The 19,816-nt window shown below is 42.2% G+C and overlaps 1 protein-coding gene and 1 non-coding gene across 2 annotated transcripts; both read left to right on the plus strand.

Annotated features, from left to right (window-relative positions):
• Positions 1-7,025: 7,025 nt before the first annotated feature.
• Positions 7,026-8,872, plus strand: LOC108154450 (neural cell adhesion molecule 1-B). Its single transcript, XM_017284720.2, has 2 exons — positions 7,026-7,114; positions 8,015-8,872. Exons 1-2 carry the CDS (start codon positions 7,100-7,102, stop codon positions 8,675-8,677), a joined length of 678 nt encoding a protein of 225 aa, XP_017140209.1. The 5' UTR covers positions 7,026-7,099; the 3' UTR covers positions 8,678-8,872.
• A 9,751-nt stretch (positions 8,873-18,623) lies between these two features.
• Positions 18,624-18,696, plus strand: Trnav-cac. The gene has a single exon. It is a non-coding gene; the product is annotated as a tRNA-Val (tRNA).
• Positions 18,697-19,816: the final 1,120 nt, after the last annotated feature.

The following is a 19,816-nucleotide window of genomic DNA, read 5'->3' on the forward strand; positions in this document are numbered from 1 at the left end:
TTCATTTAACCGCGCTCCATTAGCCGATCATTAACCTATTTAATTATTTCCTCAAGAACATGCACGATGCTAGTACAGATTCAAGGTTGATATTTATTTAAAAATTAGTATTATGTTGATATTCCAAATTTATTAAATCACTTCTCATATTTCTCCAGACGTTTCCATGACACTCAATGATTGGGACCCCATAGAGCAGAACAAAAGTAGTTTACCCAACTAATTAATTTATGTGTACCTCTCTCTCTTTCTCTCTCTCTCTCTCTCTCTCTCTCTCTCTCTCTCTCTCTCTCTCTCTCTCTTTCTTTTCTCCTTAACTGAAATAAACAGCAGCTTCATTATATTTTTGTGTTGTGCTCTCTGAATATCATGAACATTGCTCATACGACACGGATGACGTGAATTTGCTGCTCTGTGGCTGTGGTTGGCTCTCCTGCTTCTGGGCGACTAATTGTCCCAAAATGACAACGCAAATTTGTGCAAATTCGCTATGCTAACCCACACTCACACTCACACTCAAACAATGACATAAAACGCTTTGCAAAATAACCGAAAAATTTGTGTTAAATAAGCGAATAAAAGCAATGAAAGTTTTGCCACTTGCCTGCGTCCGGTGGGGTCCGTTCATTCGTGTGGCATGTCCATCCATCCGTCCGGGGTACGCTTCTGTGCCGTGCACTGGTCTTCTCCTGTCCTGTTCTGTTCTGTTCTGGCCACGTTGTCGGTCATTTCCTGTTTTATTTTGCCAACTCATCATCATTGCCGTTGCCATCCTGGATGGTTAGCATTAAATTTAAAGCCTGGTTGGTTGCCGCTGCCGCTGCCACTGCCGGTGCCGGTGCCGCTGCCTCGCCTGCCTGCCCCGTCTGCGCACCACTCTTAAGTGGTTGGCACGTTTCAGCGTTTTCAGCACTTTATTTAGGTTTTCATTTTCATTTGCTCTCGCTCTCGCTTTCGTTTCGTTTTCAATCCAAATTGTTGATTACTTGCCAGTTGGGCGCTGATTGCTTCACGTGATATGCACATTAGCATTTCTGATTCAATTTGGTGGCATGATGTTTGCCCTTGCCTTTCGGTTCTTGCTTTGACTCTCATTTCCAATATATCTCGACGAGATAGAAAGGGTCCATTATAGTTGACAGCAGCCCTGTGAAAAGACAAATTCATACAATGTCAACACAAAACCATTTCCCACTTTCCTTACCATTTTTCTTTTTGTTTTCTACTTGTAACCCCTCTCACAGATGGGAAATCGAAAAGGAAGCACACAAAAATTTTGTTTAACAAGCACTTATTTAGATTATATTTGTTGATTTCCACTTATGGAGCACTTAATGTGAACACGACTTCCACCCACAACCCAACCGCAATCTAGAACGCTGTATGGCATGTATTTTCTATCGGGGTCTGGTATATCTATCAGCGTTGACAGTTTTCCCCAGCTCGGTTACAGTTTCATATTTCTTTGCCGCCGCCCAACAGTTGTTTGCCACTCAAGTATGATTGATAATTCTGATGATTCATGCGTGTAATTCAGCTTAGGGTTTTTCTGGTTTTCTTCTCTCTTGTTTTGCTTCCTTGGGGTCAGCGGCATTATGTTGTGACATTTATAAGGAATTTATTTTGCTTATGATATCTTTGATTGCGTTTTTTTGTGAACATTTTCGCTTTAAGAGCTGCTTTAAGAATGTCTTTAAATGGGCACTCTTCGCCCTACTAAGTAAATTACCACAACCCATTAAAACGATGCCAATTAAAATTCAGCACGTTCTCTTAGAGCTTTCCCCCGAACTGAGTTAAGTTGAGAGTCATAAGCCGTGCCATAAAACAGGCAAAACGAACGACCGCACAAAAGCCATCAAAAATATTGTAACACATTTTGCCTATTAATTGCAAGAACCAGCCAGTCCAAGTCTTCTCGAAGGAAACCCAGTCTGTCAGTGGAGGAAAATCCACTCAGCCCAGCACCGCATAGAATCCACAACTTTTCACCTTTTCCACCTAAAGCCATTCCCCAGTGGTCTGTTCTTAATGAAATTTTGCAACATTGTTGAAGGAGTTGTCGCTGTCCAAAGGGGCACCTGTTCTTTCGTCTCTCTGTCCTTCCTTAAATAATGACTAACGAAAACTATAAACTCATTTGTGTATTGGGAACCGGAGTGGGTACGTGATTCGACGGGCACAGGTCACATTTGCAGCAGCTGCAGCAACAGCAGCGGATGAGAAGTTCGTAAAACTTTTAGGTGCCAAAAAGGTGAAGCGTTGCTCGATTTCGTTTGCTCAGTTGAGTGCGGTAGAAAGACTACAAATAAAATCCCAAAAATGCCAAAAATTCCGAGTGCAGAAATACAGCAAAAACCAAAACTATACATGAGTGTCTCTTCTAACAACCTATTGAACCCGCACATGGGTTAACATTTATGGCTGTAGACAAAGTTCACTTGCAATCGCAACACTTTTGTCTGTCATTCGAGCCAATTTTTCAAATGCTTCTGCCCCAAAAACCTTCCCTGGCCCTGCCTTCTGGAGTTCCCTTTTCTGGCCCGCATGTTGCCATGACAGTGGGAATAAATTGCAAACGCAAAATGTTGTGCGCAGAGTAAACAGAAATCTATGTAAGCAAATTGCACACACACACACCCACACACGGAGATACATTGTGAGACAAAAAGATACAAAACTTCCAGTTCCCCAGTGCGGCACAGAAATGACGAAGTACGCGACCTCACTTTTTTTGGCAGGGAATGACAGACACACTGAGTGACGGGGCAGACTGACTGACTGACGGCCAGGTTGAAAACGTTACTCTGTCTGCACTGAGCGAAAAGTTCAACAATATTTATGGTAATTAAAATTGATTTGAAAAGTTTAGATTGTCTGTGTGTGGTCGTTGAGTCAGGAAGGGATACTGGCAAGCGTGGATGTGTTGGGCAAAATCTCTTCAAAAATGCACAATGTTTCAGAGTGTAGTATGACTCTGGTGGCTCTGGTTGGTAGTACAGGGGGCCAATTTTTTGGGCAACACACAACATCCTACACACCCCCTATATATGCTCGTATAGCCGCCACCATCCTGCCATCCTGCATGTGTGACAAAACTTTCTAATTAAAGTTGTTGCATTCCCGAAAAGTTGTCAAGTTCTCACCGAGTTTGTAGTTGGTAAGGGAAAAGTTTTCGGTGTCGGCTTTTAGGCGCAATGCGTAATATATTTTTGTTCTGCTCTGCTGCTGTTTTTGGCGCTGGTGTTGAGGTGCGCGGTTGGTTCCGTTTATGCAGACATACTGAAGTCGGATTTTAATTAGGTATCTGCCAATTAGGCTCCCAATTAGAAGGTCAGAGTGTTAGTGGCGGAATAAAGAGAACTTTAACAAACCAACTGGTCCTAGAGGCCATCTTCTTTGTTATATTTTGTTGGAAAGTCACTTGATTTACTCAACTGCAATGACCGGAGATCTGTTAATAAAATTTGTTCTTCTTCAACTAAAAACTATGACGGTAGACCAAACCCTTTCGGTCAAGAAACAAAACATAAGAACAAAATTAAAGTAAGCCCAATTCATTTCTGCATTGGACCCCAAAGGGTCTTGAGCGATGAGGCTGCTTCGAATCGAAATAAAACTTAGCCAACTCTCCAGTAAGCATTTCTGAATGAAAATAGAAGACAACAAAAAAACTATTCGTTGGTTTGCTCTTAAGTTTGCAATATTTTTTAAGTTTCCCATTCAAATTGAATTAAATAATATGCACTCGACTCGCAAACAGAACTTTCTCTGAAAACTGAACTTTCGCTGGGGCTCGGCTGGGCTCGGCTCGAAAGGGAAAGGCAGATGGGAGGGAGGGCAACGGGTAACCCAAATAAGGCAGAAAGGAATCGTAGCCATCTCTCTCTCTTGCAACTGCAACTGGAAACAACTTTCATAATTCATTTCTGCCTGAGTGTAACAATTTTTGCACTTTATGACTTTCGAGTGCGCGCTGTGCGAGTGCCTTGAGTTTGACTTGACTTTCGGAGCCCCGCAAATCATGCAACTGCAACAGCAGCAGCACAGCGGGACCAGGCACCCAAGTCAGAGAGAGACAACCAGAACCAGAACCAAGAACAAGACCGAGAGCATTTCAAGTTGCAAACATTTTTCGGGGTGCATCCTCCATCCATGACCCTCTGCCTCTCTCTCTCTCTCTCTCACTCTGTCTCTCCTCCATCCATGATTTTTTGTGCTAATTACAGGGGAAGCAACGCTGATGGACGGCGCACTCCACTTGGCAACAGCCGAAAACAAACTTGCGGCCAAGAACAACAAACAGGCAACCAGAAAGCGACGATAACCATAAAGGCTAACAAAACACCAGCAACAACAACTACAAAAAGAAGCAGGCGAAAAACAAAGAGTCAACGACAAGCCAAAAGGCAAGGCCAGGCCAGGCCAGAAGCATGACCAGGAAGTTGTAAACGGCATTCAGGCAGGCAACCAGAGAGTCAGGGAGCCAAGGAGCCAGAGAGCCAGGGACACCAGCTCTAGAGAGGAAGAGAGGTACAGGGACGACTCCAAGGAAAGACAAAGCCAACCGGCAGCAGGTTCCGTGAGCCGAGGGACAAACAGACTGGCAGGAAAAACAACCTCGAGCTGGCTGGCCAAAAGTGCCAGTACATATTCTGGCCAAGCAGGTAGGAAGTCCGGTTTGGATTCCTTTAAGTTCGCTCTCTCCCTCTCTCTCTCCGGCATCTACACAGCACTTGTTTGCTTGTGAAGTGCCGGCTTGAAACAACAAGTAGCTTACTCCATCCAAAAAACGTACTCTCTCAAAACGAACCAGCTCAAAGGCAAAGACTCTGAGATCATTTACTGTGGGTGCCCTTGAAATTCTCTTCCTCAAGAGCCCCCAGGCAAGGACTTTCATACCTCAAGCTCCAAAGGCTTCATTAATTATGCCAACAGCGAAATGCTAAAGGCTTGAATTGTTTTGGACTGGACTTTCATTTGTGTATGAAGAATGATTTGTGGTGCCGATGTCTACGCCAATGACAGTTGGGAATAACCGCAATTTATGAAATATTCAAATCAATTTTTGTAGCAGAAGCAGAATCAGGAGCAGCAGAGTCTTCACATCGAGACATCTGTTGTTTTGCTTAAATTTTCATTCCTCTCCGTAAGTTTGAGGTTCGATTTCATACATATATAAACATTGTTTATGTCACGCCTTGACACGCATCGTCCTTCTGTGTAAAACAACAACAATTTTCGATTTATATGCCACAACAACAGCAGCAGCAGCAGCAGAAGTGGCAATGCTGGGGTCAGAGGCTTACATAAAGACAATTGAATGTACGCGACTGGCCCAAAGGACTCCGTACAGCTCTTGGTATCCCTTATCGCATACATACTCCCCCACACATAAATATAAATAAATACATATAAATAAATAAGAGGCATGGAAAAGCACAGGGGAAATGGAGTCGGAATATCGAGTCGTGTGTATAGCGCAATCGAAAACAATCACAATGCCACAGGAGCAAATAAAAAAGGTCGACAGAGGGAGAGAGAGAACGGATACGCAATGGCAATTTTTGGGTAAGTGAAATACTTGGAGCCATTCAGCCGTTTCGGGTTGGCATCAATAATTTCCTTTTGATGCATTTAAGGCACGTGAATTTTCAATAAACCAAACAATACAGTAATTAACGGTGGACCCCATGGGAGTACATTTATACTGTATTCACCATTTGATAAATAATTTCTCGAATGCCTGGCGAATCTTTAAAATGCTAAATAAAGACCGCTAAAAGCGCACTACATTATTCCTTGGCAATGCGATTGGTATCTGGTGAAAAATGTATCCACTTAACTAGCCAAACACTTTGGGCAACACACAACACAATACGAAATTAAAACTATTTTGGTATTTGCCAGGGCTTATCAGAAAAATACCACACGAATCTTGACAATGGGCTGCTGAGCAATTAATCTCAACGCACAAAACCGAACAAAATACAAAACTGAAGAAATCCGGTTGGCATAGCTATTGGCTGGGGTCTAATGCTGCTGATAATTTATGGGCCTTTGCAGAGAGCCTTTGCGTACACACACACACAAAAATCAACGCTCATACAATTTGCATAAATTGAAGATGTATCAAATGAAATTGAGGTAATAAACTCAGCGACTGGGAGGCTCTATCATACATAGGCTTGAGCTTTGATGTGAATCTGGATCTGGTATCGGCAGAACTGGAGTAATTGGCACTAATTTGCTTTCACTCCATTAAATGAGTGTGCTCCCCACAATCCAGATGCAAATGAGGGCGTTCCACTTGATAGACACAAAAGACAAGAATACAGGTTCCCTCCTGCTGCTGCAAATCCCATTAAAATCAATTAAGAATTGGAAATAAAATCAATCTTTGGCTATACTCGTACACTCCCCCAGTACGAGTATGTATGAGGAAGTGACACAAACCTGCTGCTACGTTTTTAGCCAAATTTATGCAAACTGCTGACAAAATGTTCAAAATTACATCCGCTCATCCTCCCCGAAAACGAAATGAAACATCTGTGAGTATGTGACATCCCTCGCACCTTATCACCAGAGCCAGATACTCGTGCACCATGTGAACGACCGTGAACCAAGTGGCAAGAGTTCAGCGAAATGCCTCAGGTAACCAGCTGTTTCTCAGGCTGAAACCTAAGACTATGCTGTTTTCTGATGCTGATACTGATGCTGCATTCAGCAAACAACATGATGCTTTATAAAATATGTTGACGGAACAACTTAACTGACCAGAAAGACAACGGAGCAGACAAATTTTCAGATGGGAGCCGAAAAAACGTCTCTCGAAATAATACAAATAAAATACCCCGTTGCTGGACGGCGCGGCTTAATCCGGTTATTAAACTTTACACTGTCCAACCAGGTTGTGTGTAAGTTCCCCCTCCTTTCTCATTTTATTTTGTATTATTTTGTTAAATAAAATGGTTTTTGGAACGACTATAAAAACGCTGCGCATGCTCAGCGACGCTTTTAGTTCATTCAAAAATTTCAAACCGTTCGGTTGAGACTGGAATACACCCCTATACCATATACGATATAATATCTAGCAGACATGTCTCTGAAATACGTAAGTTTTGGAATGGAATGCTGTTGCATTAATTAGACAGTTCTAAGTTGCCGCAGGCTATAAATGAAAGTGTTTTCGGTAAGGTTTCGTTTCTGGTCTTTCTGGACATAAAATGTATTAAATAATGCAACAAATTTGTTCTAATTGAGAATTTGCATACGAATAAATTAGTGAACAAAATCCTGTTTAAGAAACTCAGAATCATTTATAGTGACGTAAAAGATTATGCAATTGGTTCTGACGGCAAGCAAGTTCAGATATTTCCATATTAATATCATTTGTTTGGTGAATTAAAATTGATTTTGGAAATATATATCAGCTATTAAATATTTATAAAAGACTCGTCTGTGGTGACATCCACCATGGTATTTGCCTATATTTATGACTAAATAAATTACTTTATTATCTGAGGTGTGAATCGGCGAACCATGAGCATAAGATGGCAGATAACTTCTTTCTTTTCATCGACACAAATTTGCATACATTTCAAGCTCGATTAGTTTCATTATAGTGCATATGTTAATCCGGGTCTAATGACCTTTCTCCCCAGAGGGAAAAGGCAGCAAGCTTCCGTTAGTATCACCAAGCGAATATAATGGGCCATCAAACGTATCTAGTTTCAGTTCCAAAAAAGACGCCAAACAATGCAAGGTTTTTGCTATTTTTGGAGGTCGAAACGAATCAGCTTAAAATACCTTTCGAGCACCCACACTTCCAGAGCTAAATTTTGGCCAAATTTTAAAACTGGAACAAAGCTTTTTGGACTAGTGGCTATGTCCAAAGTCGAACAATAGGGCCATAACTTAGGAGCATCTTGGCAAAAAGTGGTCTACAAATCAAAACTGGATCACTGGATAAGGTTAGGCCATAGCTTCAACTAATTTTCCCACTGTTTTCCAGTTATTAATTGCCTCTGCGGTGCTGATCGGCGTGTGCCATGGTGATGTGTCGGAAATAAACGACCAAAAAATCGATTTGCTAGTGCCATTCAATGATTTGTTGCCGCCACTGCTGGATGAATCAACCATAAGCCCAACCACAAGCTCAACCACAAGCACCAGCCCTACATCTACCACAACTACAGTGGCACCTCCTCCTCCCACGGCAGCCATAACGAAACCCACAAAGAAATCGTATTACCAAAAGCCCGCTCAGCTCAACAAGGACGATAAGGTCAAGCCCAGCTCTGGAAAGCAGGCCATACAGCTTCTCTCGCTGGATCTGCTGCCGCCCTTCGAGGACGAGGCCAAGCCAGAGGAATCAAAGCCCCAAGAAGTAGCCAAAGTAGTGGCCGCGAGTGAGCCCAAATCTGTGGGCAGCCTGGCTCCCACTCCACTGGCAGTACTGAAGCCCCAACATGTGGCCAAAGTCGCTCCTCCTCCGCAGGCTGTTCTGAAGCCACAGTATGCACGCATTGCCTCCCCGGCGATACATCCCACACAGGCCTCCATTGGGGGAAGCTATACCTCTCGGTTCTCAAACTACTTCCTCACGAGCACCCCGCGGCCACGGCGTGGTCCCCTGCCCACACTGACGCCCTTTCCACGGCACATCAAGAAGTAGAAATCCAATGAATTAATTTAGATAAGAAGTAAATCAAAAGCAAAGTAAACAACAAACATAAAATTAATTAAGCACAACACAAACTGAACGGAAAACAGAGTGAATGAGTGGAAAACATTCTGTATTATTTATAAACGACAGTTTTAAGCGCCACAAGTGAATTATGTGAATTCTGAAAATATACGTAAATTAAAAACAAAACCGATTGAATTTTTGAATAACCGCTGAACAGGGCATACAAAATGGAATGGAAAACATTACAGAAAGTAAATTGTAGGGTAATAGATGTACATATGAATAGAAAAGAGCTGTCATCTCAAGAAACATCAAATGAAGGCCAAATTTCAAAAGGAATTGGAGAAGAGAGCTGTCAAAGAGTTGACAGCTACATTTCAAAATGTATAATATGCAAGGCAAGGTGTCAGCTTCCTTCTGCACAATGCACAAGTAGCTTGTGCGCAATTACATATATCTAGCCTCTCTCTCTATCCCTCTCTCTCTCTATCCCTCTACTCCTTTGTACTGGCTGACACACTCTAATGCGTGTATACCACAAAAGCGGAAAGCAAATTCATCAACGGCATTTAATTAATTGCCAGCAACGTGCAAATAACTTGGCGCCACCGAAACTGAAACCGAAACTGAATCTGACACTGAAAGCCGCTGTCAGCTGCCAAATAGCTACAAACGCTCTTAGCCCCCGGCTAATATACATATTATGGCGCCCTCTCGAATCTCGAATCCCGAACCCCCAAACCCGCACTGAACCCGTCCCCAACGCGTCTCTTGACAGTCGTTCAACCTGCTAAATGCTAATTACGGCCCTCGACGACTTGGCGTTGATGATGTTGCCGGCACTCGGGGCCGCCGCGCCGTCAGATATTTGTCGCATTCGAACAGCGCGCCCAATGTCGGTGCCCGGACAAGGGGACGGGAGCCCTGTTTCAGTGGTAATCGCATAGTTTGGACGATCTAATCAAATCAAATCATTGCCGTACCGATTAGCCATATTTATGGCTCCCGTTTGTCACTCGACATTGATATTGTTTCGTTGTCTGTCCGTTTGTCTGTCCGCGTTAATTACACGGCTGATTGACATTAATGCGTTCGCCCGTGTAGAGGATGAAGAGGATGCCCCTGCCACGGGCGATCTTGATGCAACAGCTTATTCAAATTGATATCTGGCCAATGGCAGATGCGTAACAAATATTTTCCATTGATTAATGATATTAACATAAGTTTAAAAAGCCATATAATGAATGCTTTTGATAAATGTTTTAAGCAATTATTTTTGTTTTTTGATTGGGGGACATTCCCTTGCATTTCATTGATGAATCGTTTCGTTTTGCTTGCACAATTTAATGTTTTATTACAGTTTGTTAATGTTGATAAGCAAAAGGAGGGGCATTAAGCTTTCAGAGATCTGTTTATTTTTGTTAAAATTAATTATGGTACTCATATATCTCATATTTTTGGATGAAAGATTGAAATATTCTTAGTGTTGATTTTGGAATGCAATTTGTTCTGCATTTTGAACGAAATGAAAAGAGCAATTTATACTGTATATCAACATTATTTATGATTTCATTTCAGATACGTTTTCAATTAAAATGTCCAACAGGACAGAAAAATATTTGCCACAAAACCCGAAGCCCAAAATTCGTTCATCTCAATTTAGTGTGAAATTGATAAAACGCTTTTCAATTTCCATGACAACTTTATAAGCCGATTCTCCTGCTATTCTAAAACGTAATTTAAACAAAACTGAAACAGAAACTGAAACCGAAGCCCCTCAATGTCAGGCCGTGACAAAATCATAGCGATTTAATGCGCTTCAACTAATTACTGCCAGTGGCAACAATCTGGCTGATACTCGTCGTAGTATTAGTCTGTTGTCCCCTTCCAGCTGTGGCCGGGAGCTGCCAAGCCAAGCAACGATTTAAATGACACTAAGCGATGCCGAAAGGCGATTCGAATGGTGGGAATTTCCAACGCCAGAACGAACTCTGTGTACGCTTAATGAGCTCTGAATGGTATGCTAATGGTAATCCGATAGAGGGGCGGTCTGTCAGATGCTTTGATGTAACCCTATCTTACCTAATGCAACCTCAAGTCTTCCTTATCGTATATCACACTTTTTTAATTGGATTTCAATTGGTGGCTGATGATAATCCACTTTCGAAGAAGTCCTATCTATAGTTAATGCGATTTTAATAGTATTATGTTTCTCATATTTCGCTCAAGCTGGCTCTCATCTTTTTAAGCATTTAATCATTCTTTTGTCAAAATTATGTTCTTCTAAATGATGTGCTGATGGAAATCCACTCAAAGCGAGGTTTTTAAGATAGTTTTTTCTCTCTTTTCTAATCATTTATTACATTATTAATAAAAAATTCGAAGCCAACAGTTTTCATATTCCTCTCGAAAGGGTATCGGCCTGATGCGCTCTCATTAAAAAAGTTTTGCGTCTGATGCGTGGAAAGCCATTAGATGTTGGCCCTGGCATTGGAGGGGGCTTTCCACACCCCCACCACACACAGACACACACACACATATGCAGGAGTGTCATGAGTGTCTGTGTGTCTGTATGTGTGGATATATCGTGGCAGCATTAAAAATCGCTTTTAACAAATGGTGCCATAAGCTCTTAGGCAAACTTTTAATGTGCACACATACTCGCACATATAGTGGTGGATCCTTGGGAGTGAGGGGGGGTGCGTTGGGTTCAGAGAAAGATTTATGTGGCCAACGCTGGGTATGAGCGTTGCAAAGTATTTTCAACTTTAACACGCAGCCTGAAGAGTGGCCTCGTTCCCCATCCACCACACCCCACTGCATCCTCGTGGCAGAGAACAAGTATTTAGATATATTAAAAGTGTCTAGACACGGCCACATTAAAACAAACAATAAACCATTCACATAATAATAATACAAGAGAGTAGAAATAACAACTAAATTATAATATACCACCCATGTTCGAGTGTGGACTCTTTGAGTGTCCAAGTAGGTTATTTTCATGGTTAATAAGATCGGACTGTTATTTATACTGGATGCAAATGAGAGTCAAGCAGACACCCATTTAACAATCATTTTTTACGCCAATTTAATTAAATTTTCCTACTTGCTTCCACGGTATGTTAATTTTATTTTCAGAGCCAGAGAGCGGAGAAAGACGATTTTCACTTTTCGCAGCTGTCGCTGAATGAATTAATGACCTCAAGTGGATGGTCGAAAGGACAATAACTTCCTGCCACAATACTGCTGTTGCTGCTGCTGCTGCTGCGTACTGCTGTAAATGTTTGCGCAAATTTTAAATTGATAGTAAATATTAAAGTTTGCTCGCAGATTCATGGGTTCCGTGCAGCCTGCTGGATCCTGCTTTAAATGCACTTTTGGCGCCAACTTTTCTCATTTCGGGCCCCGCGGCATACAATAATAATTTTTAATATGGCCATGTTGCAGGCCGTCAACCAAGAGGGATGTGAAATGTGGGATGTGTGTGGACGATGATGAGGTTATCATCCAGCTGGCCACCCACATATCCCTTTAATTACACTTTATCATCAGATGAAGATAAAAAGAGACAGACCCCAACGAAGGATGGTTTGTACTCGTGTATTTCGAGGGTTAAGGTTTGGGTGGATTGGGCCAAATTTACATAAAGAGCAAACCGATTGAAGTATTGATTGTCGAATCAATGTAGCGTCAACGTTGCCAACGTTGATCTGCCCATTAGCCGGGAGCTACCCATAGCAGGGAGCAGACCCATAGATGTTTCACCCAACCGTTAATGTCTCGCTTCAGTTACAATAACGGAAATGAGTTTTAATGTGGAAATAATTGCATGTCATTGACGTTGACAACAGCAACAGCAGTACATCCACACAGAAAAGGCCGAAACAGCGACAGCGAGACAGATACACAACCCAACAAACCATGTGAGGAATATTGATATACAATAATATCATTAAATTTCATTTCATATTTGCTCTCTGATAAATGGCAGACAGTTCAAGTTGCTTCTGTGCCCCTGCCACTGCTCCTGCCACAGCTCCTGCCACTGCCACTGCCACTACCACAGATGTATCTGTATCAGTTTCTGTGTCTGCATCTTCTTCAGAATTGATTGAAATCGAAATGCAAAACCTTGACTCACTTCTCATTCGGCATCTGGCATTTCTTTTGATTCATAACTTTTTCTGGCTTTAATTGAAAAGTGAAATCCACAAGTCCATTGAGTTATATATTATTTTCTTTTTATCCTCTGATTTCTTTCGTTTTTTGTTTTTTTTGTTTTGCCCATTGAAAGAAGACCTTGATTTTTGGTATTTGCAATTAAATTTTGATGCTGGAATCGAGAGCACATTTGTATGTAATATTTTTTCTTGTGCCCCAGAAATTCTATATAAATATACAAATTCCCAAGACAGCTGTGCAGAAATGCATTAAATAAATTCTGGAAAATGTTTTGAGCTGTCAGAAAATGTATTTCCATTAAAAAATCAAAGATTCTTTGAAGTTTATTGGGGTTAAAGATAATGCAACGTCCCTACATCAGATAATTATTTTGTATCTGCAGCAAAGAAAATATAAATAATTCCAGGCAGTGCCAGCTGCTGCCTCCACTCAACCATTTTACTCTCTCATATCTTTTAAGAATATCTGGGAAAATTCATGATTTTTGCTGGAAATTCAAAATGCAAAACCGAATGGCAAAAAAACAAATCATTTCTTATTCGCTTAACGTTTCCAGACAAAATGGAACTACGCATGAATAATGAATACTCTGGGCATCCGTCAATCATAAACTTTGATTACAATTTGTTTCGAGCTCAGGCCCAGGCCCCGGCCGACAAACGAATTGAAGAAAATGACAAAATAGATTATCACTGGAAAAACAAGAATATGAAAATGGACAAAAATCAACACCCAGCACGTCCCTGCAACAAAAAATGAGTTGAGCATGAAGTCGAGTCAGGACAGAGCAGAGAATCCTGCAAACAAATACAGTAATTGACCGGAGGAGCAGATATATTTGACATTAAAATAAATAATTCATTTCATTCAACAACAAACCCGTGTTAATTCTCAGACTCTAGAGCGTGATGGGGCTGGGGCTGAGGCTGGGGCGCTCATAGAAATTATTAATAATTTATTTTAGCACATTTCTGGGATTTGGCACGCCGGCCACACGTTTCGGCAATTTCCGGGGCAACAAAACCGGAAAAATACTTGAAAATGTAATAAATTTCGACAGACGTGGAGGCTGGGACCTGGGACGAAGCTGATCCCCAGCCGGGGACCTGTCCGTGTCTGTTTGTGTGTGTGTCAAGGGGCGACAGCTGTGCGGCCCCGGGATGGGCTCCTGGAGAGCGGGTCAAATGTGAGTGCTTGACAAACTGTTGCCGCCGGGTCCAAATCAATGACAAAAATTACACACGAATGCCCTGGTCTTGGGGTATTCCTGAAAATATTTGCAAACTTAACACCCGCCACACCCTTCACGGCCTTCGGGGAGGTGAGAAAATTAATTTCATTACCGAGTTTTGCGCCTGGTTAAGTTCTCCAGCCAAATGGCAATTTATTTAATGCCATGACCTTAACTCTTGTGATTTCAATTCAGTTTCCCGTATACTTCTCTCATTAAAAACTTTGAGACCTTTGCTTTCCTTTCGTTCACAAAGCCAATTAAATGAAATTGTTTCAAGTACTTGGGCCATGGTCGTGAAAATGAGCGCCAAAAGGGGCCAAAATTTAGATTTTGTTTGTTTGGTAAATGAAAAGTGAATTTTCTATAAAGTAACACTTTCACAGGGCCATAATTTTATTTCATTTGTTAATTGCCGACTTCTATTTTTGAATTCTTACTTTACTGAAATTTATCACATCTAAAAGTCCCTTCACTACAATGGCCAAGAAAAGTGAAAAGTATTTAACAAAATCAACAAAGAAGTCCATTTTCACCCCCCACCTTGACCACTCCGTGAAATGAGAGCAAATGAAATCCAAGACAGAGCCTTTTGTATAAATTATTTTCCGCATCGCAGACACAAAATACAGAAAAACTGCCTCTCGCTGGGGCAGTCTTAAATCAAAACACCAAAGCTTTTCAATGCCACGTTGTGTTGCTTGGAGGTCAAAAAATGAGCAAAAATCAATGGCAGGAGGCAAGGGATGTATCCCTGGGTTCTGACACTGAAACTGGGACTACAATGGGGACTGGAAGTCGGACTGTTGGGTGTTGGAGAATGGGAGTGGACGCGTGCGACTGACGAGCTTAGCTGAAAAAGACCATTAACAAAGTAAACAGCTGCAGACGCGCTCCGAGAGTCTGTGAAGTCTCCCCCCAAGAATACAGTCGAGTCAGCATTATATTGTATACTGAATGGAGGGTAAAATTAAAGAATTCTCTTTGTTTTGACACCTCATTCTGAAGTTCTTAAAAGTGGGTACTCCTGCTGCCGCTGTTGCTGCGGTTGTTGCTGATAAAAATCGACTGCGTAACATATTAGCATAATTTGTAGGCAAGTTTTAAATAAACAGCCGTAAAATTCCGCCACCAACTAAAGCTCACAAGACGCCACTTGAACAGAAATTACGGTTTTCCTTTTTATTTGGGTCAGCATGAGATAAGCCAAGGTAACCCGTGTTCCCTCTTCAGATCTCTGAGAACATTCTGAGCCAGTTCTTATCTCCCGCATCTTGACAAGTAATTGCTCATGATGACCCAGATTAACGACGGTTGGGATTGAAGAGGTATCCTAGGGTGAAGCTTGCCCCAGATTTGATTAATTTCAAAGCTAAATTTGATTCCCCGCTGGGTTTGCGACTCCATTAAATCAGTGTGCAGTATTGTGTAGTAGATCTAGTATAAAAGAGACGTCCGACTTGATGGTCCCATTTCATTTCCTTGCCTTATATTTCGATCCACGAAGCATCCATAAATATCATAGCGATGAGGGAACTGTTCCGGCTTGAATATAAATAAAAGCCAGAACAGAAATCGATGGCCCTCAATGGCACCACCACAAGACATCCGTCAGTAATGGTGGTAATGGTTGGTGTTGGTGCTGGTGTTGGTGCTGGTGTTGGCGAAATGGCCAACGGACAACGATCCACAAAACCGAAAACGGCACATATCGGTTATTGAAATTGTCTCGCAGGTGTCATTAACGTTGGCAGCACTTTACTGCCAGCAGTAGCCATGGGCGAATAGCAGTAGCCACCGTTGGAGAATGTGCAGATGGAGCCGTAGTAGTAGCAGCAGGTGCTTCCATTTGTGGCCGTGGCATAAACGAAGACCAAAGTCCGCAGGACCGTAGTCAGCCTTCACTCTCTACTCTCCTCCGTTGTCAGCCCCTGTCCGCTCTTTGGCAACGTCATTAATTTCGATTTATGGTCATTAAGCTGAAGCATCGGCTCCTTTCTATTTAATATGGAAAATGTTTAATGAGTCCTTATAATTTATGCGCATTTTTGTTGCGTGTGATTTTTCCCAAAAAAAAAATGTATATATATAAATTATGAAAAAATTCTCCCGCCTGTCGATTTGAGTTTACGATTTTAATTAATGCCCTGCCATAGGCCATGTCTCTGCCACATCCTTGTCGCATCATCAGCTTTAATTTCACACTTAAAGTGTGTGCCTCTTCCCGCAAAAAAAAAACTTTTGTTTCATATGCCTCCAGCCCCCGAAGGAGAGGAAAATTATGAAAGAGTCGCAGCATATTTTCTTGCATACTTTTTGCACAAAAATAACAAACCATAAATAATGTCATACGCTCGCCCAAAATGCCAGCCAATGTTTGCCACGCCCCTTAAGGCAGCCCAGGCCACAATTCCACGCAGAAAATATCCTACCCGTGGCCCATCTATATATTTCTTTCTGGTAGCCTTCGGTTTGCTTTTAGGCCAAAGTTTTTGAACTACTTGCACGTCTCTTTTTGGTGCGACGGTTTTTTTTTTTTGGGCGAGGGGGCTTCTCTTTTTTTTTGGATGTTTTGGCAACCCTGCTGTTTTGTGTCTTGGCCGTTTCTTCGGCAGCTTGGCCGAGCATCTTCATCTGCTGCTTAGGGCTGGCACGCCTTCTAGAGCAGAGGCTCCCGCTGCCTGTCGCTGCTTTATGTTGCCGCTGTCGCGCGAACCCAAACTTCAATAGGGCGAAAATGATAAATGGCCATGCTGTGGATTTTTTTTTTCTTGTGTGTGTAAGTAAAAAGAGCGAAGGAGAAATGGAACGAGCATAAGAGAGAGCATAATGTGTGAGAATAAATAGAATCAAATAATTTTTGGATACTTGTTTGCAAGAAACAAACCAAGTCTTAAGTAAAATTTAAGCAAAATTAAAGACAACGATTAAATAATCCCCACGAATGCACAACATTTTGGCCTTTTCCCCACACACACACACACACACACACAAAACCGTTTCAGCTTAAGCTCGAAGGCACTTAAATATTCATCATGATTACATCGAATTAAATGATATTAACACAATCCCTGTATCCTGGTGTTTGTAATGGAAAATCTACTTGAATTTTCTTGAAAGTAAAATTTTACTTCATTCAAAATTTAGGTATTTCAGGAAATCCCCCTAATCACCTTACAAACCAAAATCAATAGGAAAACCCACTGCCTGATAACATCATTAGAAATGCTAAGAGCTTTGCCTTTGGTTACAAAAGTGAAAATGTTTCGAGTACTTGCAGTCGTTTTTTGAGCCGGGGGGGGGGGCGGTGTTTCTTCATTGTGCATTCCAAGCCCCAAAAATGTTCCAGCCCCCTTGCCCCATACGAATATCCGACAAGTGAAAATCCAAATGCGTTCGTACGTTTTCCCTCCATGTTTACACAATTCAACCGCAAAATCCTTTTGTTTGCCAAATATGCTCGGCGTTCTGTGCTCTCATCTACGTTCGTATCTACGTGTGTGTGTGTGTAGATTTTCTTCTGTGTGTGTGTGTGTGTGTGTGAACAATGCATTGCTTCCTGTGTACGTTTGTGTGGGACTCTGCCTTGTTTCCAGTCTTAGCGATAATGATGTTTATTTAATGCATTTCAGGTGCAAGGTGCTATTTGCCATTTGACGTTTTGCGCGCGCCATCGTACGTCGGATTTCAGTGCCCCACCCACCATCAGCCCAGCCACCATCTTCATCCAGCACCCTGCTGCAACCTCGACTATCTTCATCTGCAACACACCCACTCTCGCTCCTCCTCTACTGACACTAATGCCCTGCTTGGGCCATTGGCTTATTGGTAGTGGGTGTGAGAAAAAAGGGGGAGTTAGAAGCTGAAGCTCCAAGTGGGATGAGTGGGTGGATGAGCATTGTGGGTGGATGGCGCTCATTATGCCAAACGTGGCTCCATTCCATGCGCCCGAGCAGCTGCGACGTGCATGCGATAAGCGAGAGCGTTAGCTCAATGTCATACGCAGCGTATACGTAATGGTTCGGTTCGGTTCTGTACGGTTCGGTTCCGTCTCCCCTTTTTGCAAGCACATTGTCCTTTAAAATGCAACACACGTTTTTGTGGCACTGCATTTATCGTCCCATCACATCCCATCCCCATCGCCATCCCCAAACCCGCTACTCAAGCAACGGCAACACTCTACCCATAAATAATGCACATAATCACATTTAAATAAGTAATTTAATTTGTGATTTTCACATATCGTTAAGTTCTTAAGCTTCATAATGAAAGCGTAGCGATGGGAGGTCTTCATTGCATCTCATCTCGTTAAATGCATTTACATTTAGCTCTTTTGTGCATTTAAACGGTTGCTATGTATGTTAACTGTGTGGTTATCGCAAGGGTGTAAATACTGGCAATTTTGGGAGAGCTGACAATTAAATATGTACGTATATTCCTAGGTTATTTATATCACATGCTGATAATCTTATCGCTACTATCCGTAGAGGTTGTACTTGGTGCGTCCTCACTTCAGCTGTTTCCGTAGTGTAGCGGTTATCACGTGTGCTTCACACGCACAAGGTCCCCGGTTCGAACCCGGGCGGGAACAAGACTTTTTTATACCCGATACTCAAAATGAGTATTGGGGTATATTAGATTTGTGGTAAAAGTGGATGTGTGTAACGTCCAAAAGGAATCGTTTCCGACCCCATAAAGTATATATATTCTTGATCAGCATCAATAGCCGAGTCGATTGAGCCATGTCTGTCTGTCCGTCTGTCCGTCCGTCCGTCTGTCCGTCTGTCCGTCCCCTTCAGCGCCTAGTGCTCAAAGACTATAAGAGCGAGAGCAACGATGTTTTGGATCCAGACTTCTGTGATATGTCACTGCTACAAGAATATTTCAAAACTTTGCCCCGCCCACTTCCGCCCCCACAAAGAGCGAAAATCTGTGGCATCCACAATTTCGACGATACGAGAAAACTAAAAACGCAGAATCGTAGAAGTGACTATATCTTCTAGAGTGCAAAATCTGAGCCAGATCGTATAATTATTATAGCCAGAATCAAGAAAACAATTTCATTTTTTCTCGCCCTGTCTCTCTCTAACACACACGTAGCATAGCCGGCTTTGCTTAGAGTACAACATTAGCGCCTAGATCTCAGAGACTATAAAAGCTAGAGCAACCAAATTTGGTATCCACACTCCTAATATATCGGACCGAGACGAGTTTGTTTCAAAATTTCGCCACACCCCCTTCCGCCCCCGCAAAGGATGAAAATCTGGGGATATTCACAAATCTCAGAGACTATTAAGGCTAGAGTAACCAAATTTGGTATCCGCACTCCTGTTAGATCTCACTATAAAACGTATATCTCAAAATTTCGCCCCACCCCTTCCGCCCCCACAAAGGACGAAAATCTGTTGCATCCACAATATTGAGGATACGAGAATGCAGAATCATAGCTAATGATCATATATATCAGATTGCTGAATCTGGATCAGATCAGATCATTTTTATAGCCAAAAGGAACAAATCCATTTGCACTGGCTACGCAGCACCCGACGTCACGCTCAGACTGATTTTCTGTCTCTCTCGCACGCACTCCTTGTCGCGTCGTTTAATATTAGCGGCGTCTGCCGGAGGAGAGCCATACTGACTTAGTATCGGGTATAACTGTAGAGTTGCAGTCTCCGCAGCAACTCACAACGTTCCCCCTCGTTTCTTTT

Source organism: Drosophila miranda, chromosome 2 (assembly GCF_003369915.1).
Source record: "Drosophila miranda strain MSH22 chromosome 2, D.miranda_PacBio2.1, whole genome shotgun sequence".
Classification (NCBI taxonomy): Eukaryota; Metazoa; Arthropoda; class Insecta; order Diptera; family Drosophilidae; genus Drosophila; species Drosophila miranda.